Consider the following 26707-nt stretch of genomic DNA (forward strand, 5'->3'; position numbering starts at 1 on the left):
CACCTTGTCAGCAAGTTGCACATGCAGCTGCTCGGCATATTCCTCACTCTTCTCAGCTCGTTCCTTCTGGGCTCGGATGGCCTTCTTTAAGGTTTCTTTGTCCCGGTCTCCCTTTTGCTTTAATTCCTTCAGTTGCTCCATGATGGCCTCCACTTCTGCCTTGTGCTGGTTCCCACTGCGCTCCAGGTTCTGGGGAGGGAGGGCCAGGAAGGGTCGGAAGAGTCGGCAGGGGGCAGGAAGAGACAAGAAAGGCAGAGACGGAGGGCAGAGATGAGGAAAGGGGACCAGCGAAGAGAGGGGATGGGGGACAGGGAAAAAGAAAACGGGTCACCAACTGCGTGGGGCCTTAGGGCTCTCTAAATGCAGGCCAGGGATGAGGGCCATTCCCAGCTCTCCGTGGCGCCTCTCTGGGTCACTGAACCCATCGGGTCTTAATGTTCGGACAGAACTCTTCCTTCAGCTCCCAGTGCTGTGGTCAGAAGGATCTCTCACTCATTCAGCAGAGCTACGACCTCAGAGGGTCCCTAGCTCACACAGGCAAGCAGCAACTGAGACCGTTCCTTCCCCCCGGGGTAGTTGAAAGACCCAAGGACCTAAGGGATTAAGTGACTGGCTCAGGGTCACGGCACCAAACCCGGTCACTCCTGGGAAGGGCACCCAAGACCTCTGGGGCCCACTGCTCTTGCCACTGTCCCAGAGTCTCTCCGAAGCAGAAGTGCCTTGGCAGCAAGTGCCCCATAAACCATTGAGGCAAAGCCTTACTGAGTGTGGCTCACCGCCCTGGGACTGCCATGTCCCGGCCCCTCCTTTCCCACCCGTGGGGCCGGCAGGTACCTTGATCTGCATGCACAGGCGACTGTTCTCTGCCTCTTTGCACCGGAGCTGGGCCTGCAAATGCCCCCGCATAGACTCCATGGATTTAGAAAGCTCGGACGCTGTCTTTGCTTGAGCCTTTGGAGAGAGAGAGAAAGTGGCAGAGCCAGCATTTGAACCCAGATGTCCAATTCCAGAGTGCATCCTCCCCACGAAACTCTACTGGCTCATAAGGAGGAGCAACTGTCAGGGCTGGTACCTTCTCACATTGTATTTCCTGGAGAAGTTCTTCTACTTCCTTGTCCTTGTCTTGCAAGAGTAACAGCAGGCGCTGGAGAGAACACACACTGTCATGAGCTCCCTGGGAAGAGCAAGGGAGTCAGGCCCGGGGGCGACAGCCGCTCCTGTGAGTGCCTGGGCAACAAGGCCCAAGATCCCAACTAACTGTACCTGCCCATGTCACAGAGACCCTGGCAGGAAGCATCCAATATCTGTAGTGAATGTTCAAGACAACAAATACGTATTGATCTTGCAATTTAAGATAAAGTAACGTTAGGGGCGCCTGGGTGGCTCAGTTGGTTAAGTGTCTGACTCTTGATTTCGGCGCAGATCATGATCTCACAGGTCGTGAGTTCGAGCCCCGTATCAGGCTCCCTGCCAGGCATTCTTTCTCTCCCTTTCCCTTGGCTCCTCCCCTGTTCACGCTCTCTCTCTCAAAAAATTTTAATTAATTAAATTAAATTAAATAATATTAGTCATGGAAACAATGAAAAACAAAACAAAATGCTAACTTAGAATCCCCATAATCCCCCAGGCAAAGAGAACCACTGTTAAAACACATTAAGAAGTCTTGGGGCGTCTGAGTGGCTCAGCTGCGCATCAGACCACAGCCCAGGTCATGATCTCACGGTTCGTGAGTTCGAGCCCCGTGTCGGGCTCTGTGCTGACAGCTCGGAGCCTGGAGCCTGCTTCTGATTCTGCGTCCCCCTCTCTCTCTCTGCCCCTCCCCTGCTCATGCTCTGTCTCTCTGTCTCTCAAAAATAATAAACATTAAAAAAAATTTATTTAAAAAAAAAACACATTAAGAAGTCTTATGCAAAAATGTTCCTACAACATTTACCATAATGTGATTAAATCTTCTACACCTTTTGGGGTGCCTGGGTGGCTTGGTCGGTTAAGCGTCTGACTTCAGCTCAGGTCATGATCTCACAGTCCGTGAGTTCAAGCCCCACGTCAGGCTCTGTGCTGACAGCTCAGAGCCTGGGGCCTGTTTCAAATTCTGTGTCTCCCTCTCTCTCTGCCCCTCCCCTGTTCATGCTCTGTCTCTCTCCATCTCAAAAATAAATAAACGTTAAAAAAAAAAATTAAAAAAAAAAATAGAGCTTCACTAAAGCATTAGTGCAGCCATTAAAAAAAAAAAAAAAAATCTTCTACACCTTTTGAAACAGCAAGTTAAAGTTTCAATTTACTGATGTATCATAATTTGGTTCCCGGGCTCTCAAGCTGGAGATGCAGATTTAGGCGTTATCCCCTTCATGCTGAATCCCCGATTGTCACCTTCGGAGAGGCCTCGGGGGCCGAGCGCCCAACCTTGGGATAGGTGGCTTTCATCTTCCTTCTCCCTTGGGAGACTCGTGTGGGCATTAATACCTCAAATACTCCAAAAGGTCTTGGGAGTTAACATGGTGAATTTTTTGTGCAGGCCTGCCAGCAGTTTCCCGATTTATGTGACCACAGATCACTCCCTGCTTTTGTTTCTGGTACCCATTAACATCGTCGAGGAACTTAGGGTTCCATGGACCAGCCTTTGGAGCGTGCTTCCTTGGGAGAGATTCCCAGAACTGGAATTGCTGAGCCAAAAAGTCTACCTTTGGATGTTTTTTAATCCATAATGCAAATAAGGAAATTCAAGTAACAGACTGATGGTTAGTAACTCCATCAGCAGGAGCAGCATCCCTCAGGTTGGGTCTTTAGCTTGGTGGTTTCAAGCTTCCAAGTGATCAACTAGACAAGCCCAGTGGAGCAGGCAAGGCAGGGGACATCAGCCCATTTTACAGATCAGGAAACTAAGACCCAAAGAAATGTCAGAGCGAGGCTGCCGTGTCCCTCCAGCCCCTCTGTGCACTATCGCCTAAAACCCACTAGATCCGCCAGGGGGCGCTGTGTTACCGCTTTCTCTGAGTCCGCCTCCGCCAGCCTTTTGAGCAGTGCTCCTTGTTGCTCCATTAGCCTTTCGGAATCCTTCAAGGGAAGGCACACAGGTCGTTAAGCAATGAACCCAGATGTCTACATCCTATGGATTCTTTCCCTTTTGCAAAACTTACATTTTCCAATTATAGGAATCATAAATAGATTGCAACCTCATTATAAAATAATCACCCTCATCCACCTCCAAACCCCACCCCATTGTTACTAGTTTGATGAGTGTCCTGCCTATCCTTTCTCTACGCATTTATATATAGCTACACCTAGAGAAATGTTATCTTTTGGGGGGTTGGGATGCGAAGGGATTTATGAGTGATTTGACCCAAATGATAGCATACTGTATTTTTATGCTACAACTTGGTTTTTTATAAAGAGCTTGAGGGATGCCTGGCTGGCTCAGTGGGTGGGGTGTGCAACTCAATCTTGGGATTGTGAATCTGAGCCCCATGTTGGGTGTAGAGATTATTTAAAAATTTAAAAATCTTAAAAAAAAACAAACACCAACAGCTTTATTGAGCTGAAAATTCAGATACCATAACCATTTAAAAAGCACAATTTAGGGGCACAATTTAGGGGTCAATCGGTTAAGCTTCCAACTCAGGTCATGATCTCGTGATTTGTGGGTTCGAGCCCCGCATCAGGCTCTGTGCTGATAGCTCAAAGCCTGGGGCCTGCTTCAGATTCTGTGTTTCCCTCTCCCTCTGTCCCTCTCCTGCTTGAGCTCTCTCTCTTTTCTCGCAAAAGTAAATAAATAAACATTTTTAAATAAATAAGTAAATAAATAAAATGCACAATTCAATGTTTTTTTGCACTTTCCATGATTAATTTTTTAAATTGTGGTAACATATCGCTAACATAAACCATGCCATTTTACATTTGGTTAAGTGTAAAATCCAGTGGCATATATATAGTATATCCAAATATTGTGCAACCACCACAACTCTCTAGTTCCAGAACATTTCCATCATCCCAACCGAAAGACCTGTTAAAACACTCTCCTTTCCCTCCTCCCCTAGCCCCCTGCAGCCACTAATCGGCCTTCTTTCTCCAACAGGCCACTGCATTTTTCACCTCTCCCCTTGCACAGCCTCTGGGCAAGGAAGCTGTTCCCAGGTTGCATAAATGCAAACACTGTAGCAATGTACTGTGGTGGGCCAGATGTGTACAAAGTGTCTCTCTCTAGGGTGGAGAGAGGCGGCATGCCTGGGCCAGAAGGTCTGTGATCTGCGGCAGCTGAAATGACCTACAAAATGCCTGCACGGATTTGCATGGCCATGGGCAGGAGGAGGGCCCTGGGTGGCGGCCAGTCTTTCCAGCAGACTCCTGCTGCTTTAGCTTGCATTTCCCCCATCACTCATAAGTTTATCAGCCACTGAGCTCCCTCTTCTTCCCCGACTGCCTGCTCACACCCTTGCCCATCTCTCCCAAACAGGCTGTGTCTGAGAACCATCTCTACTCTTCCATAGAAGGGGGCTGGGCTCGCCTTCCCTTTTCCTCTCAGGCTCACAGGTCCCCTTCACAAGCCATGGCAGGGCTGGGAGTGGAGAGAGGCCAGCATCATGGTTTCTCCAGCAACAGGAAGAGGCAAAGAACACGGGATGAAAGTTAAGGCCTGCCGCTCCTCTCACTGTCCTTTACGCCGTGTCCTCCGAGACTCCAGGGGAATACTACACAAACGAACACACAACTCTCACCAAATCCCCCATTCTAAGGAGCCATGGACTATGACCACCCCCATTTTAGAGAGGAAGAGATCGAGGCTGGGAGAAGTGAGGTGAGCTGCACGACATCACACAGCTGGAAATGGCAGCGCTGGGCCCTAAGCCAACCGACCCCACAGCCAGAGCAAATTCTCATCCACTGAGCATCCCGAGGAAGCACAGAGATGGGGGGTACCGTCCCAAGAGCCATGGGGGCAGGGGGAGAGGAGAGCCCAGACTGAACAGAGAGTGGCCGCTGTGGGTAGGAGTCCAGATTAGCTGACCCTTCATCTCCAACGGGAGATTCTGGGATTCTAGGACAGTAGAAGCTAAGGGGTCAAAAAGGAGACAAATTGAGTAGGAAGAGGTTTGTCTGGAGGCCCCAGTCCCAGGACAAACAGCAGCAGCCCCTACCACACCAAACAGCTATCATGTGCCAGGCAGTATGCCAATCCCCCATCCATGTCCTCACGTGATACCACGTGGAAGATGCTATTCCCATTTCACAGGTGGGAAAACTGAGGCCCAGAGAGGTTAAAAATTGTCCAGCCAGGAACACCTGGTTGGTTCAGTTGGTTAAGCCTCCAACTCTTGACCTCAGCTCAGGTCATGATCTCACGGTTTGTGAGTTCAAGCCCTCTGTCAGACTCTGTGCTGACAGCACAGAGCCTGCTTGGAATTCTGTCTCTCCCTCCCTCTGCCCCTCCCTCCCCCTCTCTCTTTCTGTGTCTCCTCTCTCTCAAAATTTAAAAAAAAAAAAAAAAAAAAAAAAAGCAGTTAAAAAAATTGCCCACCCAAGCATATTGAGCCAGACATTAAACAGGTATTAACTATTTTAGGAGAGTAATTTAGCTATAACTAATAAAACCGATAGAAATATATTCTAGAAACTCTCAAATACACCAGGATAGTATATACATGAATGCTCCAAATAACAGTGCTTATTTAATAGCAAACAACTGAAAATACACCTCCATCAACAGAAGAAAGGATAAGTTGTGGAGTAGTCATAATATGGAATATAGTGAAAATTAACTATCTTAGGTCTCAGGGACAAAACCGGATGAATCTTATAAAAATATTGAGTGAAGGGGTGCCTGGGTGGCTCAGTTGGTTAAGCGTCCAACTCTTGATTTTGGCTCAGGTCATGATCTCATGGTTCGTGAGTTCAAGCCCCACATCGGGCTCTGGGCTGACAGTGCAGAGCCTGCTTGGGATTCCCTCTCTCCCTCTCTCTGCCCCTCCCCCATTCTCTCGAACATGCTCGCGCGCTCTCTCTCTCTCTCTCTCTCTCTCTCTCCCCCCCTCAAAAATAAATAACATTAAAAAATATTTTTTGAGTGAAAAAAGCAACTCAGAAGAACACATATGGAACAATATCATTTATGTAAGGTTTGAAAACATGCAAAACAATACTGTATGTTGCTCAGATATATATGTAAGTGATAAAAAAACTATCAGATTGGAGAGAAAGGATCCCTCTGATAAGCTTATCATCAAAGGAGACATTTAATGACTCGGACAAGATTTCGTTTGGAAGCCTGGTCTGTGAGCACACTGCTTATATTCCTTATTTTACATACTCATTGTGGGGCACCTGGCTGGCTCAATCAGTAAAACAATAACTCTTGATCTTGGGGTTGTGAGATCAAGCCTCCCATTGAGTGTGGAGCCTACCTTGAAACTAAATAAACAGGGGTGCCTGGGTGGCTCAGTCGGTTAAGCATCGGCTTAGGTCTCATGATCTAACTTCAGCTCAGGTCATGATCTCGCAGTTAGTGAGTTCAAGCCCCACATCAGGCTCTGTGCTGACAGCTCAGAGCCTGGAGCCTGCTTTGAATTCTGTGTCTCCCCTCCTCTCTGTCCGTCCCCCGCTCATGCTCTGTCTCTCTCTCTCTCTCTAACATAAAATAAACATTAAAAATTTTTTAATTAAAAAAATTAAATAAAAATTTAAAAAATAAACACATAATGAATTAAATTAAATACTAATTTTTAAAAAATAAAACAAGAAGTTCACAATGCTAAACATAAAATAAAATTTAAAAATAAAATAAAATAAAATAAAATAGGGGCGCCTGGGTGCCTCAGTCGGTTAAGCGGCCGACTTCGGCTCAGGTCATGATCTCGCAGTCCGTGAGTTCGAGCCCCGCGTCGGGCTCTGTGCTGACAGCTCACAGCCTGGAGCCTGTTTCAGATTCTGTGTCTCCCTCTCTCTGACCCTCCCCCGTTCATGCTCTGTCTCTCGCTGTCTCAAAAATAAATAAACGTTAAAAAAAAAAAATTTTTTTTTTTTTAAATAAAATAAAATAAAATAAAACAAAACAAAAGACACTATGGTCTCTTTGATTTGAACCAAACAGGAAGATGGCTATTTTTGCCATCAGTCTTTCCAGAATCATTTGCTAATATAGAATATCTTTCAGAGACCATCTTTTAAGAAAAGTGCAGCCCTACCGTTGGTACTAATCATTATCCATCCTCCATTTAACCAGGGGCCGAGCCCATCCCGGACTCCTCAGGTCCTTCCTGAGCCACCAGGTCCAGCTTTGACAACCAAGGCAGCACCCAAGGGAGTCAACCGGGGTGCCCAGCACTTCACGTGAACGTCTCGTCAGGTCAGGCCAGGCACTGATAGTACGTTCATTTCCCAGACGAGGAACAGGGGGGACGGAGGCTCGGAGCAAATGGGCCCTTGGTACCACGGGGTGCGGCTGAGTCCAAGCTCACCTCTTTGCAGTGCTGTTCCCTCAGCAGGTCTCGGAGGGTGCGGTTGGTCTCCTCAAACGTGCTCAGCTTCTGCAGGAGAAGTTCCTTCTGCCTCGTCAGGGTGTTGATGTCCGTGCAGGTCATTTGTTTCTCCTGGAAGACAGCAGGCAGTCTTACACGGTGCCAGGGAAGAAGGGAGGAGCCAGGCCCCTTTTAAGAGGTGCTGGTGCCAGGAAGCCCAGGTGAGAAGCCCAGCACTGTGTACAGGGCCGGAGCGGTCAAGGGCAGGCTTCCCAGAGGAGGTGGGCCTGCAAGGATGGGGCAGGAGCTGAGAACGACAAGGGGACAAGGGCCGGGGTGCCCAGCATGGGCAAGTGCAGGTAAGGCAGACTTCCTGGAAGAAGTGGAGGAGGAGGACGACACCTGGTGGCCGATACTCGCAGGAATCAAACTGTGGCTGACACTTGCAGGAATCAGACTTAGGCCTTGACTCACTGTGATCCCAGGAGACCCATGATGCGGTCAACTCAGAGCCCCTGGCCACCAGAGGTCATCCTCGGGGATCAAGGACCCAGAAGTAAGAGTGGGGGTGGGGCTCGAGGAGTCCAGTGTGCCCTCCCCTGGCCTGGAGATGTCATAAAGTCAGCCTGATGACTGCGTAAAGACCCCTCCCCGGCTTGCAGCTTGCCCCTTTCTGGGCCCAGTCCCAGGGCTGAGTGGTTCTCTGCCTGCCACCTACTGTCTTCAGCTTCCCGATGGTGTCCTTCAAGGCCATGACTTGCTTGGCAGCAGCAGCCCCATCCATTTCAGCCTCTACCAACTTGGACATGAGGCACTCCTTCTCCTGCTGGAGGTGTTTCTTCTGAAGCCTGGGGCCAGAGAGAATAGGGCTCTGTGAGCCCTCCCAGGCCGCAGCCCACCCGGAGCTCTGGGCTCGCCTCACAATGCCCTGCGAGGCTCATCTCCTGGCCAGGGGACAGTGGGGGAGGGGGAGGGATGGCCCCTGGGAGGCCACCTGGGCCCCACGGCAACGCCTTCACATCAGGTGACGTTACGGCATCTGTGGCCCTGCTTGCCTCTTGGTTATCAGCATCATCTCTGTCCCTGGCCATTGCCACAGCCTCAAAGCCACCACCGTCAGATCCGCTTCTGAGCCTCCCATCCACTCTTCACACCGGAGCCAAGCCTGGCCGCACCACGCCCTGCTTTGAACACCCCTCCACGGCCACTCAGTGGAAACCCCTTCAAGCGACTGCTAAGAGCGGCCCCTGCCAACCTCCATGGCTCCCCTTGCCCTCTGCCCGCCCCCTCTCCTCCTTCCTGCCTGCCTTCCATTTCTCAGTTGCAAACTCCTCCCTGGGGGCTTTCACTCGAGATCCAGCATCCTTTCTTCCCCAGCACCTACTGCCCACCTCCCCGAACGACTCTGCAGGACTCTCCCTAAATGTCGCTTTTCCCGGAAAGGCTTCCCCGCCCCCGCTGCACCCTATGGGGGTCCTCGTCTCCCCTCACAGCGTGAACCACGGGCGCCATAGGGTAGCTAGCCGTGTGACTGCCGGACAGCCGTCTGGGTATGCTGTGACCCAGGGGCAGTGCCCAGGCCCGCCGGGCGGGAGGAGCACACTTTGGGACAGGGCCGCCTTACATGGTGAAGTCCTTCTCCTCCTTGATGCGCTCGATGTTGTGCCTCAGCACCGTGTTCTCGTGCTCGGTCTCGGCCAGCTCATGGGCCACCTCCTCCAGCTCCTCCTTCCGCTCCTCCAGGAACCTTTTGGCCATCTGGCGCTCACCTTTCTGCATCTTGACCTGTGCAGGGGCACGCAGGCAGGGGCCACTGAGGGGAGGTTCCTCCTCCGCACATCGCCAGGCCCGTCACTTTGGACCAGAGAATGGCGCCTCCGATTGACAGATACATAGTCACTTAGGTCCACTCGGCTGCGATCCCAGTTAATCATCACACAGACTCTCCGGCCGGACGCTACTCATCTCGTTTCCTCATGACAGAGAAAACCGAGTACACAGAGCCGAAGTGACTTGCTGGTCGGGGACAGGGCCAGGATACAGACCGTGGTTGGGCTGGCGCACCGCAGGAGAGATGTCACAAAAAGGCCCACGCGCTGCGGACTGTGGAGAAAGGGCTTGCCAGGCGGCCAGCCCCGGGTTCCCCAGGAGGGCCCACGGGCCCCAAGTGCAGGGTGGGGGACTAAAGACACAGGCCACATTAGCACTCAAGACCCGAACTTCACGCCAGCTCCGCCACCCTCCCGGTTGGGGGCCAGGGACTTCCAGGTCGTTTCCAATTAAGGGCATGGCCCACCAACTGAGGACAAACTTCCTTCACCTCTTTGGGGCTTTGTTCTTTTTTAAAACTTTTGTGTCAACCGGGAAACAGAGGTCCCAGCGTCCCAGTCACTTCGTCTCCGAAACGGGGACAGTAACACCACCGGCTTCATTTACTGTTGGGCCAGATCAAACCGGGGCTTCCGTACAGAGCACCGGGAGGGTCAGGGCCAGGCCTGGGCTAAGCGCTTGATGGAGAGGGGTCCCAGGTTGCCCTGGCTACCTCCCCAGAGGCATCTAATGCCCTGGGGCAGCCTGCTGGGAAGGGCAGGAGGCCCGCGGGCAGGGGGCAGGCAGCCCGAAGGAAGCGGTCACCAGGACCCGCTGTCCTTCAAGCCCTCGGGCCGATAGCTATTTTACCCCCTGCCTCCCTCACCTCAGACTTGAGACAACCGACCGCGTTCATCAGACTGTCAATCTTCTTGTCATAACGGTTCATTTTACAGTGACCCGAGTCGTCATCTTCTGTAGAGAGGTCACTTAACCGCATCACCGAGACCAGCTTCTCTGAAGACGGCGGCGTGATCTCCAGGCAATGAGGCGGATTCTGACGCAGAGGAGGGAGAGACACGTGAACTCAGAAGGCAAAGCCACAGCCATCAGCTCCAGAGCCACCTGCTTGTCCAGGGGAGGCAGGCAGGGCTAAACCGCCGACGGCCGCCCACAGGGACCTCAGGACGGAGAGCACACCGCGCCTCCTCGATGGAACATTACCCACCCCTGTTTCTGCGATGTTTCTGAAGATTTTCTACCAAGAAATAAGCCTGAGTCACAATGTCAAGCTTAAAATAAAGGATAGAACAAACTGACAAAAATAGTCACAATACCCAAAGATGGCAACGGTTTGGGGCGATAGATGTTTTCACATACCAAAGGCAGAAGGGAAGTATGTCAAAAGCCTTTTAAACGAATATGAATGCATGCCAGCGGACAGTTGCAGGTACCCCACATCTGCTATAAAAGGTGCTTTGGGGACGAGTGGGTAAATGTGACGTGGACCAGATAGATGATAGGAAGAAATAAAGTTTTGAGGGCTAATCATTGTTATTTTGGTCATGCCAAAAAAAAAAAAAAAATTATTAGAAACACATACTGAATACTTGAGGGGTAGAATGGTATGATGTCTGGAAATATTTAAATACATCAGCATAAAAACATGTTTTTTAAACAAAATGCAAGTGCCCCCCTGAAAAGATTGTCAAGCTGTATGACTCTTTGCTTGTAAGATTCCAGGAAGAAAGATATTATAATCTGGGAGCCAGGGTTTCCGTGGGTTTTGATATGTTCAACTTGACTCAGTCTCCAGGTTTGTTCTGGTGCATTAAGTACTTGCTATTTCTTATTATTTGTTCAGTTCTGTGCTCCTTTTAAGCTCAAGTGCCAGATATCAGGAATAAAAGTATTCAATACTGAGTATAACTCAGGGCGCCTGGGTGCTTAGTTGGTTAAGCGTCATGATTTTGGCTCAGGTCGTGATCTCATGGTTCATGAGATTGAGCTCCACATGAGCACAGAACCTGCTTAGGATTCTTTCTCTCCCCCTCTTGGTCCACCCCTCCCTCAAGCACATGCTCTCTCTCTCACTCTCTCTCAAAAATAAAATAAACGTTTAAAAATGAAAAAAATAAAATAAGAGTATGGCTCTAATACCAGACAAGTAGGACTTTCAGGGTACAATTTTAAAAATGCATGTGGGGGCGCCTGGGTGGCTCAGTCGGTTAAGCGTCCGACTTCGGCTCGGGTCATGATCTCGCGGTTCGTGGGTTTGAGCCCCACGTCGGGCTCTGGGCTGACGGCTCAGAACCTGGAGCCTGTTTTGGATTCTGTGCCTCCCTCTCTCTCTCTGACCCTCCCCCGTTAATGCTCTGTCTCTCTCTGTCTCAAAAATAAATAAACGTTAAAAAAAAAAAAAATGCATGTGCCCTTGGTCCCAGAAATTCTATTTCTAGAGACTTATCAAGAATGTTTAAGAATGTGAATCAATAGTTAATATCAAGGCAAGGATAAAGATAAATGTATGACAAGATAGTATTGGTTAAATACATCATGGTACAAATATACCCACAATGGAATACTGTCTTTAAAAAAAAAAAAAAAAAGCAAGATACAATATAAATACAATCAAAGTGTGTTCAAAAAGAATACATTAAGTAACCCCATTGTTATAAAAATCAAAACATTCGTAAGAAAAGATCAGGAAGGCTTCCACCTAGAAGTTCCAAGGTGGTCAGGCACCTGTGTGGTTAAGTCAGTTAAGTGTCTGACTTTGGCTCAGGTCGTGACCGCTGGGTCCCTGAGTTCAAGCCCTGTATCAGCCACGCATTGGGCTCCCTGCTGTCAGCACAGAACCAGCTTTGGCTTTGGATCCTCTGCCCCCTCTCTCTACCCCTCCCCTGCTGTGCTTGCATTTGCTCTCTCCCTCAAAAAAAAAAAAAAAAAAAAGTTCCAGAGCTCTTCTCAGAGTGTTGGGTGTTGGGATTACAGGTGTTTTTTTTAACTTTCTTTCTTGTGCTGGTTTGGATTTTCTAATTTTTCAACAGTGGCTGCACATTGCTTTTTTAAGAAAAAAAAGTTGGCAATATTTAAAAGGAGGGTAATACAGGGAGCCCGGGTGGCTCAGTCAGTTGGGCATTAGACTTTGGCTCAGGTCATGATCTCATGGTCTGTGAGTCTGAGCCCCATGTCGGGCTCTGTGCTGACAGCTCAGCACCTGGAGCCTGCTTCAGATTCTGTGTCTCCCACTTCCTCTGCCCCTCCCCCACTGTGCTCTGTCTGTCTCTCTCTCTCAAAAGTGAATAAATGTTAAAAAAGTTTTTAAAAATAAAATAAAAAATAAAAGGAGGGTAATAGGACAATATATAGTATGATAACAATGGTATTTTAAAACCCAAAAGTACGCATAGGTAAACGTGTGACAGTAAATGTACCAAAATATTAGCAGTTTCAGGAGGGTGGTTCCCCACAGGGGTGGTAATGACAGCATTAGGACCAGAGGGGAGCTTCTGGGGAAGCTCATGATGATGTGGTTTCTTAAGTGGTGTGGTAGTTACACAGATACAGTCAGTTTGTAAAAATTCATCAGTCAAGCAGTATACTTCTGATGTGTGTACTTTCCTGCACTTTTTAAGAAAAAGCTTTTAAAACTTAATAGCAGTCACATTAAAGTAGCAAAGTGACAGGTGATGGTTTATTTTTCTGAATTTTCAACTTTCCATAACAAAAACAGATCACTTTTAAAAATAGGGTAGAAGGGTGCCTCGGCGGCTCAGTCGGTTGATCGTCTGACTTCGGCTCAGGTCATGATCTCACAGTTTGTGGGCTCGAGCCCCACCTTGAGCTCTGTGCAGGCAGCTCAGAGCCTGGAGCTTGCTTCGAATTCTGTGTCTCCCTCTCTCTCTGCCCCTCCCCATCTCATATTCTGTCGCTCTCTCAAAACTAAATAAACATTCAAAAAATGTTTTAAAAATAATAAAAATAGGGTAGAGAAAAAAACCCACACCTCCTTTCTCCCAAAGGCAATCAATCTTATATACCAGAAGGGGTTTTAAAAAAATCGAACAAGGGGGCACCTGGGTGGCTCAGTTGGTTAAGCGACCGACTCTTCATTTTGGCTCAGCTCATGATCTCACCGTTGGTGAGATAGAGCTCCACATCAGACTCTGCTGACGGCGTGGAGCCTGCTTGGGATTCTGTCTCTCCAATCTCCCTCTGCCCCTCTCCCACGCTCACTCTCTCTCTCTCTCAAAATACATAAACATTTTTTAAAAAATCAAACAAGAACCCCCACATGTACACAGCAGCTTCTGGGGTCCACGTCCAGCTCACCCCACATTTCCTTTCTCGCTTGCCCATAATGGGAAAGGTCAGGCTGGGTCTTCCCAGAAACACAGAGTCCCACTGGGAAGGAGAAGGGCACTGGCTCAAGGGGACATCATGAAATACAGCTGCTATCTGAGACAGAAGTCACCTCTCTGAGCTCCTCCATTTCTAGGATTCTGGGGCCCCAGAACTGAAAGTAGGCATTGAACTTTCCAGGGGGGACCATAGGTCCTAGCAACCTAGGTCAGTAGGGAAGCCAGTTTCCAGAGTGGCAGATCTTTAATGTAGACTTCAAAAACTACTAAGTCTTCTGTTTTTTAAAAAAGCATTTTTAATTATAAAACATAGTATGCTTGTTATAATGAAATTCAAGCAGACGATAAAAAATAAACCTTTAAGGTTTATTTTTAAACCTTTAAGGGCCCCCCAACCCCAGAGGTAGTCACTGCTTGCTACTTTTTATTTATCTTTCCAGAAAATGTTATACATATACAAACACATGTATGTACACATGGATACAGACATCCTGTTTTTTTTCTTCTTTTTAAGGTAAGCTCTATGCCCAACATGGGGCTCGAACTCAAGACTCCAAGATCAAGAGTCACATGCTCTGAGGCGTCTGGGTGGTTCAGTAGGTTAAGTGTCTGACACTTGATCTAGGCTCAGGTCATGATCTTGAGGTTCATTAGATCAAGCCCTGAATTGGGCTCCATACTGACAGCAGGTATTCTGTCTCTCCCTCTCTCTCTGCCCCTCCCCCCCGTCACTCTCCCTCTGTCAAAATAAACCTAACAAAAATAAATAAGTAAATAATGAGGGGCACCTGGGTGGCTCAGTCGGTTAAGCACCCGACTGTGGCTCAGGTCATGATCTCCCAGCGTGTGACTTCGAGTTCCACGTCGGGCTCTGTGCTGATGGCTCGGAGCCTGCAACCTGCTTCTGATTCTGTGTCTCCCTCTCTCTCTGCCCCTCTCCCACGCGCACTGTCTCCCTCTCTCTCAAAAATAAACATTAAAAAAAAAAAAAAAAAGTCACATGCTCTGCCTACTGAGCCAGCCGGGTGACCCACAGATGCCCTTGTTTGGACAAATAGGGCCAAACTCTACCCGCTGTGCAGCTCCGTGCTTCATGATCATGTATGAATATCTACGTCCATCACTGTAACAGTTGTATGGTATTCCACTGCATGGATATATCACAATTTAACCAATACCCTCCTGATAGACATTTAGGTTGCTTCCAAAATTTCTCTCTTACAAACATCTTTATACATGATATCTGTACTCATGTACCCCAGCTCAGTCGGTTAAGTGGTTAAGCGTCCAACTCTTGATTTCGGCTCCGGTCATGATCTTGAGGTTCACGAGATCGAGCCCTGCATCGGGCTCCATGCTGACAGCAGGGAGCCTGCTTGGGATTCTCTCTCTCTGCCCCTCCCCTGCGTGCTCTCTCTCCCTCTCTCCCAAAATAAACTTTAAAAAAACCCCAAAAACAAAAAAATCCCTATAATATCAATTCCTAGGTATAAAACTACAGGATCCCTGCGGTGCCTGGCTGGCTTAGTCAGGGGACTGTACAACTCTTGATCTTGGGTTCGTGAGTTCAAACCTCACACTAAGTGCAGAGATTACTTAAAAATAACAAAAATCTTAAAAAATATTTTTTTTTAATTTAAAACAAATTTTTTTTTTTTTTAACGTTTATTTATTTTTGAGACAGAGAGAGACAGAGCATGAACGGGGGAGGAGCAGAGAGAGAGGGAGACACAGAATCGGAAGCAGGCTCCAGGCTCCGGGCCATCAGCCCAGAGCCCGACGCGGGGCTCGAACTCACGGACCGTGAGATCGTGACCTGAGCTGAAGTCGGACGCTTAACCGACTGAGCCACCCGGGCGCCCCAAAAAATATTTTTTAAAAATAAAACCTAGCATCAATGTTTACATACGTGCCCCAGAACTGTTAAATGATTTCACCAATCCTCTCAAAACAGTATAAAAAAGTTTACTGACTTCTCCTACCCTTGCCAACATGAGATATCAGTAAGCTTTTCAATTACAGTATATTGCATTCAATAAAAATGAGAGCTTGTGTTTTAAAATATAGTTGTTTTTCATTTACATCTAACTGATTAGTCAGGTACGTGTAGTAAAAAATGGAAGACAGCGTTTTAATTCCAAGCTTTCTTTCCCTCTTGTTTAAAAGGCATTAAAATTTTTTTAAGTGTATTCATGTATTTATTTAATTAAAAAAAATTTTTTTTAATGTTTATTTTTTTATTTTTGAGAGAGACAGAGTGCAAGAGGGGGAGGGGCAGAGGCAGAGAGGGAGACACAGAATCTGAAGCAGGCTCCGGGCTCTGAACTGTCAGCACAGAGCCCGATGTGGGGCTCGAAACCACAGACCAGACCGCGAGATCATGACCTGAGCTGAAGCTGGACGCTCAACCGACTGAGCCACCCAGGCGCCCCTTATCTAATTTTTTTAATGTTTATTTATTTTTGAGAGAGAGAGCGTGCAGGTGCTAGCTGGGGGGGTGGGAGGGAGAGACACAGCAGCCTCTGTGCTGTCAGTACAAAGCCCAAAGTGTGGGGCTCCAGAAGCCAAGAGCAGGACGCTTAACCAACTGGGCCACCCAGGCGCCCCTAATTCCAATCTTTCTTATGTAAATACACACACACACACACACACACACACACACACACACCAACACACACTGGTTAGAACACTTCTCATTTATTCCCTAGAATACCCCATTCTCCCTTTATCTCTTAGGGAAAACTGATAAATCAGGGAGTCAAACCCATGAAGTAGGACTTCAGAGTAATTACTTTCACTTTTTATTTCTACTTTTAAAAGTAATAAACTATCAAAAACAAAAAGAAGTAACAAACTACCAGCAAAAGACTGTTTCAAAATGGCAGGCATCATCTGGAAGCAGCCTCAGGTCCTTTTTAACTGCCCCTATAATGAGACCTTTGTCTAAAATGCAGCCAAAAGGTCTTGTCTCGTCACTGACGTTTCTCGTTGCAGTTGACTAGAATGTAAGCCTAAGGAGGGTGCACCTGCCAGTCTGCGGCTGTCACCCCAGTGCCCGGCAGTGTCTGGCCCAAGTCTCGATAAATGTTATGCCGCAAGGATCACTGCGTGGACGGATGGATGGACGGACACGCAAAACATGTTGAGGCGCGGCTAAAAAGAGGACAGTAATTCTCTTGGCACCTTCACAACTCATACGGAAGGCAATGATTAACCAGTTCCAGAAGCGGTCTGGGGGACAACTGTGGGATACACGCATGATCTCTCGTGGGGACTGCCTCGAAAGAGGCGGTGCTCTCTTAGATAGGCACATTTCTGGTACACGTTTAAGTTACGCTTCAGATACTGTCCCAGTTACACGGGAAAAGACGTGGCTCCACACGTACAAACCAGAGAGGCCAAGGGTGCACCCTTTTGTATGAGAGAGCCCTGAGCCCCAACTCAGGTTCTGCTGCTGCTTTCTCTGGGACTTCACCTCTCGGAACCTTGCTTTCCTCATCTGTACACTGGGAGAGCAAGACCTACCACACTGCAGTCTTGTGAGGACCCAAGAACATCACGCGCCTTCGGGGTTTAGCAGGACCTACTGGACCTACTGGACATCCCTAAGAGCTACCGCCGACCCTGAATCATACCGAGTTTGAGGCCTGCTAGACCCTGACCAGTCCGAGAAGGAAAGCCTGAACGAGAATGAGCCTACCTCCCACTTGCATCCCACATGCCGGGCGGATGATTTTCCAGGGGGCATCCAAGGTACCTTGGTTTTCACCCGGACACTCCGCCGCACATTCACGGTGTCCCCTTTCATTCCGCGCTTATGAGATTTCTGTGGAAAGGGACAAACCCAGGGTCACTTCCCCACACAGCCGGCCGTGGTGTCACTCTGGTGGCACCCACTTCCAACTCCGCAGGGGAGCCTCTTCTGACTAAGGCTGCTGCTGCCGTTTCTGGATCAAGGGCCGCCTACCTTCTAAGCAGGCAGCTGACCTCTGAAAGCAAGCGCATCTGTCTCAGAAACCTTTGGAGTTTGAGGCGCGAGGTGGCCGGGTTGGGAGGTGGCCCCCTGCTCCACAGCCTTAACCTCGCCCGGCCGGCAGGCTCCTACCTGGCTGCTGGTTGCTGATGGTTTCGGGAGTTTTTTTATGTGGACGTGGACAGGAGTGTTCTCATCCACGTGAACATGTAAGGGGGGAGTTGAAGAGCGGTCCTTCATGGTTCGCTTCTGGCAGGCGGGGGAGGACAACACAAAAAAGGTTGATCTGTGGATGAGTAAACGGGCATAAAAACCAGAGCTCAGAGCCTCTGGGGGCCACTGAAAGCCTAGCCAGCAAGCGAGCAGGACAGCCACCAATTACTGGCATGCGGACAGGAACGAAGGCAGCGGTGCTGTTCCCGCAGGCTGCTGCAGAGATCCCAGCTGAAGACCACCGGGAAGATCTACGTCCACTCAAGAGAGGGGTCTGCCAGACCCGCACGTTCCGCAGAAGAACCCGAACCCAGCCCCAGGGTCCTCAGCGCTGAATCTCCGTCCAAGCCTGCTGGAATGCACAGCTTTTCTTCAGACTCAGTGTAGCACAGTGGGAGAGGGCAGGAGAATCCTTCTGCGCGGTAATCTGGGCGGGCAGATTAGCGCAGGAGACTCACAGAAGGTTAGAGCACAAAACAAATCAGGCAGCAGGCAAGTGAGAGAGGACGACCACAGGAAGCGATAGGAAATGCTGAGATGAGAAGGTTGCATAGATTCTGAATATAAGCAGGGCAGAACCCCCAGCTGCACACCCCTTGCCACCACCCCCCCCGCCACCCCCCCAGCAACTATCCCTTCCCCATTCTTTGACTTTTTTCTTTTCTTCTACTTCTTCTTCTTCTTTTTTTTTTTTTTTTTTTTCTTTTTGGAAGTTTTCTCAAGCCTTTTGGAACTGGGAAGGATTAGGTTAAGACAACCTCCTCACACCCAGCAGCTGGACCACAGGCAAAAGAAAAAAAACCATCCCAGTCAATCAGCAGGACAGGCATGAAAGCACCCAGCAGAGCAAGGGGCCACAATGGTGCCAGCAGGGAAAGGCAGGTCCTGGAAAAGGTGTGCAAAAGCATTGGCGGTGGGGCCGCAGACCCGAGGGCTGCTCCGTGTGCGCGTCACCTACCGTCACAGTCACACTGGGCGCAACACAGGGTGTCCGCAAGACCTTTTTCTGCGTGAGACTTGTTACTCCGTTCTTCCCACACGATGGAAACCTGCACCCAGGCACAAGAACCAGATTGTAAGCGGAAAAATACGGCTCTTCTAGTCCTTAGATCTCCCGAAATTACACACAAGCTTATGACTAGGAGAACCAGTCTGGAATCACTCGGCTCCCTTTACACGAGCACCGAGCACGCCTGGTGTGCCTGGCAGCGGGATGGAAACAGGGGGTGATGGGCATTCACAGGGCTGACCCTGTAACCTGCCATTGCATCGCACATATTGTGACCTTTTGCTGAAACGCCCAGCTGTCATCCTGTCTGTCGAGTGGCAAAAAGCAGGCGGCACGGGAGCCACGGGCAAGGTACTAACTTGGCCAAGGATGAAAGTGCTCAGGGACTGTGCCTGGAGCAGAGGCAGCCCTGGAAAAATGCTCAGTGAATGACAGACATAAAAAGAAGCAGGGGAGTGTGTGGACGGCTCAGCTCACCAGCCGACTCTTGATCCCAGTTCAGGTCAAGATCCCAGGGTCCTGGGATTGAGCCCCGCATTGGGCTCCGAGCTGAACGTGCAGCCTGCTTAAGATTCTTTCTCTCTTTTTCTCTCTCTCCCTATACCCCTCTACCCTGCTTGAGAGCTTTCTCTCTAAAAAAAAGACAAAAACAAAAACCCAGCAGGCCCAGGAACAAAGTCACTGTGACTCAAATTTCATAAAATTAACAAACATTCAAGTAAGATGAAGAAAAGTTACTATTTCCCCAAATATCCCTCTTTCTACCTTTTAACGTCTTGAAAAGCAGGGTTATTTTTGTTTTAGAGAGGTTTTTTTTTAATAATATGTGCAATTCATCATGCTTACACATAACAACCCCATCACCAGATTTGCAAATATAAAAAAAGTTTAATGTCCAATATTTTGCAGCAGAGCGTCTGAGTCAAGAATGCCATGACGGAAAGGGACTTGGAAAATTCATTTGATCCATCCCACTACCTCCTGACAGCCCCAAAATATGGCTTCACCCTCCCCATCAATACTTCTGGGAAAATAATGTAACCTAAAGATGCAACATAAAAATTCTGGGGCACTGTAGCATGCATCTTGCTGTACGTCTATTTCGCTTTGATGAAAAAGAAAAAAAAATATTTATTGCGCCCTACTAGTCATTTGGGCAAGGAATACCAAATCTGAGTAAGTAGACAGGTTTTTTTTTTCCCCCTCCTCGCTTAAAAGCCAACAGATTTGGGAAATCTCTCTCCCTCATCAGGCTTGCCATACAATCACCTGGATTGCATCGATACCTTGCTAACTGCCAAAGCCACCTCCCACATCATTGTTATTTACATGCAGCCCTCTTTCAAAAAGGACCTGCATGCCTCCTACTCCAACAATGGTGACCCTGTTTGCTCCTGGGAACTGGGGCACCTGGGGAGGGAGGGCAAGAGGGAGCCAGAACTGGGATGGCCTGCCTGCACTTTTTTCCTCCTTCCTTTTCAAAATGATTTCTCAATGTCTTGGACCAGACTTTCAATACACAGAACAGGGAAGCTGGAAAGAGAAGCCCCCGGTGAGCCTGGTCTGAGGGCCCCTGACCACCTTTCCCTGCCCTTCCGCAGTACCTGGGGGAGCCGCCTGAGGATGAGGCAGACATGGCTAGGCATCAAAGCCGCAAAGGTGGGCAATTGGGTCAGCAGGCTCTGCTCAGGGGGACCCAGAGGGGCTTGTCAATAACAATCTCAGGGGCCCGGCATCAAACGTCCTCTCTGAGGGGAGGAGGGTGGAAGCCTTGGGGGTGGCAGTTGGATGAAAACTTGGGAGGCGCTCCTCTACTGTCCAAGTCGCACAGCAACTGTCCTGCCAAAGTGGGGGGGGGGGGGGGAGATAGGAGAGGCTGAGCGACTTGCGGGGCAGTGGATGGACGGACGGTAGGTGGGTAGGGGGCGCGGAGGAAGCTCCCCTCCCTGGGGACGGGCGAGGGGCGGAACTTCGAGGACAAGGACCACCACGCCCAGGCCCCACCCAGGAATGGTGGGTGGCCGTCAAAGGGAAAACCTGAGGTGCTGGCTGGCGCGCGTGGAGGGCGAGAACCGCCAGGTCCCCTAGTGGACCCCAAAGGGCCGGAATCCGAGAAGGGAGCTGGAGGGATATTCCGGGCGGGGCCAGGGCAAGGGTCTCCTAGGAGAAGGGGGCGTTCCCGGCAGAATAGAAACCCGGAGAGGACCAATAGTATTTGAAGGCGATAGGGGCGGCAGCTGCAGGAGAAAGGGGCGTTCGGCCACAAGTGGGTACCCCCGACGGCGAAGGGAAAATCCTCCCGGGCGCAACAGCCAGCGGCCGCCAGGACTTAGTATCCGAGTTAGAGCGGGTCGGACGCCGGGTGGTGCAGGGAGCGGGATGGGACCCCCGGGGAGGCCCCCTGGGCTGGTGATCCCGCTCCCGCGGGGTTGGGCGGCAGGGAGACGGCCCCGGGGAAACAGCACTGCCTACGAGGCGCGGACAAATAACTGCCGGGCCGAGGCCCGCAGGGAGGGAGAGGCGGCAGGGGCGACGCCCACCGGCGGGCAAGGGGCGCGGGGCCTGCCTCCGACGGCGGGGAAGAGACGACGACCACCCACCAGCGTGCAGGAGGGGACCAGTTTCTGCCCATAGAGAGAAGGGCGAGGCCCCGCCGGAGGGCGGCAGAGGTGGGAGTAGAGTCCCGCCGGAGGCCAGGTCAGGTGGGAGGCGGCCGGCCCGCCCGTTAGCCGGAGGAGGAGAGGGCCCGCGCCGGGGGGCGGGGCGGGGGCCACATTCTGACGGGAGCGGGACGAGCGCGCCGGAGGGCTGGAGGCAGGGGCGGCCGGAGGGGAGGGGGAGCGGCGGGGACCATCCCTCCCTCCCGGACCCAGCCCGGCGGCGGCGGCGGGGCGCCCCGAAGCGCCCGGGGTCCCGCCTGCCGGCGGCCTCTCACCAGGAGCGGCACGGCTGCGCCCAGAAACGCCTCCTTATGAAGTCGTTGAAGTCGGAGGCCAGGGCCGTGCCATGGAGACGCCGCGGCGGATGCAGTGCGGCTCCCGCGGCGACTCCTCCCCGCTTCCGCCTCCTTTTCCGACACCCGGTCGGCAGCTCGCCCATTGGCCAGTTCAAACCCCCCCAGGAGCCTCTCGGGTTTCGCCATTTAGACCCAGCCCCTGGCGTCACAGAGATGCCCCGCCCCACAAGAAGCTCCGCCCTCGTCTGGGCCACGCGTCCCGTCGCCGTGGAGACGCGCGACGCCACTAGAGGGCTTTGCCGGGGCTTGCCCCGCCGTTCAAGGCCCGGCTGGCCCTCCGCCATTTTTACCCCGTCGCGGTCCCCCTCGAGTCCCCTAACTGGAAGGAGCGTTAAAACTCTACCCCGGGCCCTTTGATACGTGTTGGGAAACTGGGCTCCGACTGGGGACACAGAACGAGTAATCGGCCGGAGCGACGCGCAGCTTCTGACATCCAGCCCCTTCAGTAGTCCGCTGGTGGCGCACACCACCCAGACTCTGATATCTCGCCCCTTCCCACAGCTCCTCCTCTATCCTCGTCCAGACTGGAGGAACGGGCCGCGTCCCCCTCGCTCCTCACCGCCCTCCTGCACACTGGGCGCTGCTGTGTGTACAGACCTACTTCGATGAGGTTCTCGCTGGGCCGCCATCTTCTCGACTATGCTTCACTGTGGAGCAATCAAGGGGGGGCTGTCACGTGGCTCACCGCGCCGCCCTGGATTCTGGGAGACTTTAACATCCTCAGGCCAATCTGGCCTCGGTCGCTTGACGTCCTCATGTCCATGACTTTCCCTTGAACCTCAGCCATGCCCCCTCAGGGTCACACAACTGGTACACGTGAAATCTGAAATTCCAGCTTCCCGCTCTCCACACAGTACTTGCTTTTCTGGCTTCGCTTTCATTTTCTTCGCATTGGCTAATGCCCACCATATTCATTCCCCGGTGTTAGGGAGCCCTCCACGTCCGTTCATCTTCTCCCTATTGCATAAATAACGGGTCTCCTGTTATCATTCAACCACCTGAGGTTCTGCAAGGATGAAACCCACACACCATGGCCTCCACCTTCAGCTGAGCCCTCATCACCACCCAAAATTGTTCCATTTGTCTCTAGATCCCTTCTCTCTCCAAGTGGCTTTTCCAAACCTTTGCCTCTCCCGTCTCATATTCCCAACTCTCCTTTCTCATAGAGAAAAATAAAGCCATCAAGAATTTCCTCTACCTTCTCCCTACCTATCTGCACTCATTTTAAGTCCCCGCCCCGCCCCCCCCCCACCATCTTTTAGTTCCTCCCTTCAGAGGAAGTGATGTCCTTCTTGCTGCCCAAGGTAAACTTCTTACTGCCAGGCCTAGATCAAAGATCTCAGTAAAATGTCTCTTGCTACCCCCAGCACGGAATTGTTGATCATTTCTCACTGCTCCCACATTCGCTGAACCAATATTAAGTCCCTGCTATGTGCTAAGCCCAGTTCAAGGGGTGCTAGACCAACACACCCTACCTAGTCTTCAAGGAGCGCACAGCCAACCTCTTGGACTTGACCAGATATCCTGGTTGAAACTTTCCTCTCTCCACCCACTGAAGGATTTTGCCCATGTGATTTTGTCTGCTCTTCACCCTCTGAAGAGGGCCCTTCATAGCCAGTGCAGTTCTTTGGGGCTTTTGTGATGGAAAATCTGAGAATGGACAGAATTGAGAGGTCACCACGCGTGCGCACACACACACACACACACACACGCACACACAGGCAGCACTGGGTGACAGGAAGGAGGAGGAAACGCTTCTCAGAAGATTGGGAAGGGAGGGGTGGTGGAAGAGAGACTGAAGAAGGGCACAGGAACCTCTGTAGTGTGTGAAAGATGTGGGATGGAGAAGAAAAGGAGCATATTTTGTTCTAATGTTTATTCATTTTTGAGAGACAGAGCATGAACGGGGGAAGGGCAGAGAGAGAGGAAGACACAATCTGAAGCCGTCTCCAGGCTCTGAGCTGGAGCTCTGAACTTACCACAGAGGCCAATGTGGGGCCTGAACCCACAAACAGTGAGATCATGACCTGAGCTGAAGGCAGACGCCCAACCAACTGAGCCTCCCCGTGTCCCTGAAAAGGAGCATATTTAAGAGTATAGCTGTGGTAGGGGGATCTATCCTTTTGTAGTGTTTGAGAAATGCAAGGAAAGAACTTGAGTTATTCTTATATTACTTTGTATTGCTGAACCATGTTTTCTTTTTTTTTTCTTTTTTTAATGTTTATTTATTTTTGAGAGAGAGGGTGTGAGTGGGGGAGGGGCAGAGAGAGAGGGAGACACAGAATCTCCCTCTCCAGGCTCCAGGCTCTGAGCTGTCAGCACAGAGCCCGACGTGGGGTTCGAGCCTCAAGATCATGACTCAAGCGGAAGCCTGACACTTAACCCACTGAACTACCCAGGTGCCCTGGACCATGTTTTCTGAGTGCAAACCACTTTGAGCCTGGCCAGCATTGAGCACTTTTTTTTTATTTTTAATTATTTTTTAAGTTTACTTATTTATTTATTGAGAGAGCAGGAGCAGGGGAGGGGCAGAGAGAAAAGGAGAGAGAGAATCCCAAGCAGGCTCTGTACTGCACCCAACCCGGAGCTCTAACTCACAAACCACGAGACCATGACCTGAGCCAGTCGCTTAACTGACTGAGCCACCTAGGTGCCCCTGACCACTTTTTTTTTTAAGGGCAATACCCAGGGGTGCCTGGGTTCCTCACTAGGTTGAGCATCTGACTTTGGCTCAGGTGATCTCTCATGGGGCACGCTGTTCTCAGCACAGAGCCTGCTTTGGATCTTCTGCCCCCCTCCGACCCTCCCCCACCCACACTCTCTCTCAAAAGTAAATTAACCCAGAAAACAAATAATCCAGTGAAGAAATGGGCAAAAGACATGAATAGACACTTTTCTTTTTTAAAATTTTTTTCAACGTTTTTTATTTTTATTTTTGGGACAGAGAGAGACATAGCATGAACGGGGGAGGGCCAGAGAGAGAGGGAGACACAGAATCGGAAACAGGCTCCAGGCTCTGAGCCATCAGCCCAGAGCCTGACGCGGGGCTCGAACTCACGGACCGCGAGATCATGACCTGGCTGAAGTCGGACGCTTAACCGACTGCGCCACCCAGGCGCCCCTGAATAGACACTTTTCAAAAGAAGACATCCATCCAGATGGCTGAAAATCCAGATACATGAAAAAATGCTCAGCATCCCTTATCATCAGGGAAATACAAATCAAAACCACGCTGAGAAACCACCTCACACAGTCAGAATGGCTAAAATTAATAACCTTGGCAACAACAGGTGTTGGCGAGGATGCAGAGAAAGAGAATCTCTTTTGCCCTGTTGGTGGGAATGCAAAGCGGTGCAGTCACTCTGGAAAACAGTATGGAGGTTCCTCAAAAAGTTAAAAATAGTGGGCGCCTGGGCGGGTCAGTCAGTTAAGGGTCCGACTTCGGCTCAGGTCATGATCTCGTGGTTTGTGAGTTCAAGCCCCACGTTGGGCTCTGCGCTGACAGCTCCTGCTTCGGATTCTGTGCCTCCCTCCCTCTCTGTGGTTCTTCCCCACTCACACTCTGTCTCTCTGTCTCTCTGTCTCTCCCCAAAATGAATAAACATTAAAAAAAACATTTTTTGGGGCGCCTGGGTGGCTCAGTCGGTTGAGCGGCCGACTTCGGCCCAGGTCATGATCTTGCGGTCCGTGAGTTCGAGCCCCGCGTCGGGCTCTGTGCTGACAGCTCGGAGCCTGGGGCCTGTTTCCGATTCTGTGTCTCCCTCTCTCTCTGACCCTCCCCCGTTCATGCTTTGTCTCTCTCTGTCTCAAAAATAAATAAACGCTAAAAAAATTTTAAAAAAAAAAAAAAATAAAATAAAATAAAATAAAAATTTTTTTTAATAAAAATAAAAATGTATGATCAAATAAACACTAAAGGAGCCACCATTCAGCTTTAGGAAATAAGAGCTTAAAAATTTTGTAGGGGCACCTGGCTGACTCAGTCAGTAGAGCATGCGACTCTTGATCTCAGGGTCATGAGTCCAAGGCCCATGTTGGGGGTGGGGCTACTTAAAACATCTTTTTTTGTTGTTTTAAACCAGTAGATACTATCTCAAAATGTTAATACGACGATTTTATTTTCCTTGTTCTATTTTTCCCAATGTCAACAACGAATGTGAGCTTCTTTTGTTAGTTAGAAACAACCACAGTTGGGGGCGCCAGCCATCAGCCCCGGCATTGGGCCCCCACCCTGCCAGCAGCTCACAGCGGAGGGAGACCCCTGAGTGTCCCCCACCCCCACCACCCTGGGCTTAGGCTCCAGCCTCTCCATTTGCCCAAGGGCCTGATTACCAGTTCTTTCCATCCAGGAGCATCTCCTCCAGGGCCCTGATGCAACTGCCACAGCCCTGCCCTGGGGAGAAGGAACCTGTGCTCCAGAGTGGGCCTGGCTTTTCCTTTCAAGTTTTGGGTGGAGCTGGGAGAGAAAATTCCCCCCGGCCTTATCAAGGCTTGCTCCTCTTAGACCCTTTGGCCAAGACCCTCACTGGCCCTGCCCCTCGGAGGTTGGATGGCCTCCAGTCTCACTGAGAGTTATTGATTCTGCAGCTGTCCAAACCAACGGTTCTCAAAGTCTCCATGCCAACAGCATCAGCATCACTGCGGAACTTGGTAGAGATACAAACCTTGGACCCCACCCTGGACCTAGGGAACCAGACAGTCTCGGGATGGGGCTCAGCAACCTGAGTTTTAAGAAGTTCTGTGGGTGATTCAGGTATACTCCAGAGTTTGAGAACCACTTTCCGGACCCTCAGACTTGGAAGGCAAATCTAGTCATGCCTCTTCATTTTACAGAGGAGGAAACTGCAGGGTTTTAAAAAAAAAAAAATTTTTTTT

General features: G+C 50.3%; 1 protein-coding gene across 20 annotated transcripts in view; it reads right to left on the reverse strand.

Annotated features, from left to right (window-relative positions):
* ODF2 (outer dense fiber of sperm tails 2) overlaps positions 1 to 22534 on the reverse strand; it is a 36222-nt gene extending 13688 nt beyond the window's left edge. The window contains exons 1-13 of one of the 20 annotated variants that reach the window (XM_058693913.1): positions 21752 to 21862; positions 20421 to 20655; positions 18766 to 18856; positions 17727 to 17843; positions 17322 to 17447; positions 10144 to 10314; positions 9073 to 9233; positions 8167 to 8296; positions 7449 to 7580; positions 2983 to 3054; positions 1073 to 1144; positions 835 to 951; positions 4 to 189 (exon numbers count right to left, since the gene is read on the reverse strand). In XM_058693913.1, coding sequence (XP_058549896.1) covers positions 4 to 189; positions 835 to 951; positions 1073 to 1144; positions 2983 to 3054; positions 7449 to 7580; positions 8167 to 8296; positions 9073 to 9233; positions 10144 to 10314; positions 17322 to 17447; positions 17727 to 17843; positions 18766 to 18856; positions 20421 to 20452 — 1407 coding nt within the window. In that variant the 5' untranslated portion in view covers positions 20453 to 20655; positions 21752 to 21862. Of the gene's footprint in view, positions 1 to 3; positions 190 to 834; positions 952 to 1072; positions 1145 to 2982; positions 3055 to 7448; positions 7581 to 8166; positions 8297 to 9072; positions 9234 to 10143; positions 10315 to 17321; positions 17448 to 17726; positions 17881 to 18765; positions 18857 to 20420; positions 20656 to 20853; positions 20964 to 21416; positions 21556 to 21751; positions 21931 to 22429 lie in introns of those variants that run through there. The other 19 variants (XM_058693916.1, XM_058693912.1, XM_058693915.1 and 16 more) reach the window with 19 other exon arrangements.
* Between the last annotated feature and the right edge of the window lie 4173 nt (positions 22535 to 26707).

Source organism: Neofelis nebulosa, chromosome 12 (assembly GCF_028018385.1).
Source record: "Neofelis nebulosa isolate mNeoNeb1 chromosome 12, mNeoNeb1.pri, whole genome shotgun sequence".
Lineage (NCBI taxonomy): Eukaryota > Metazoa > Chordata > Mammalia > Carnivora > Felidae > Neofelis > Neofelis nebulosa.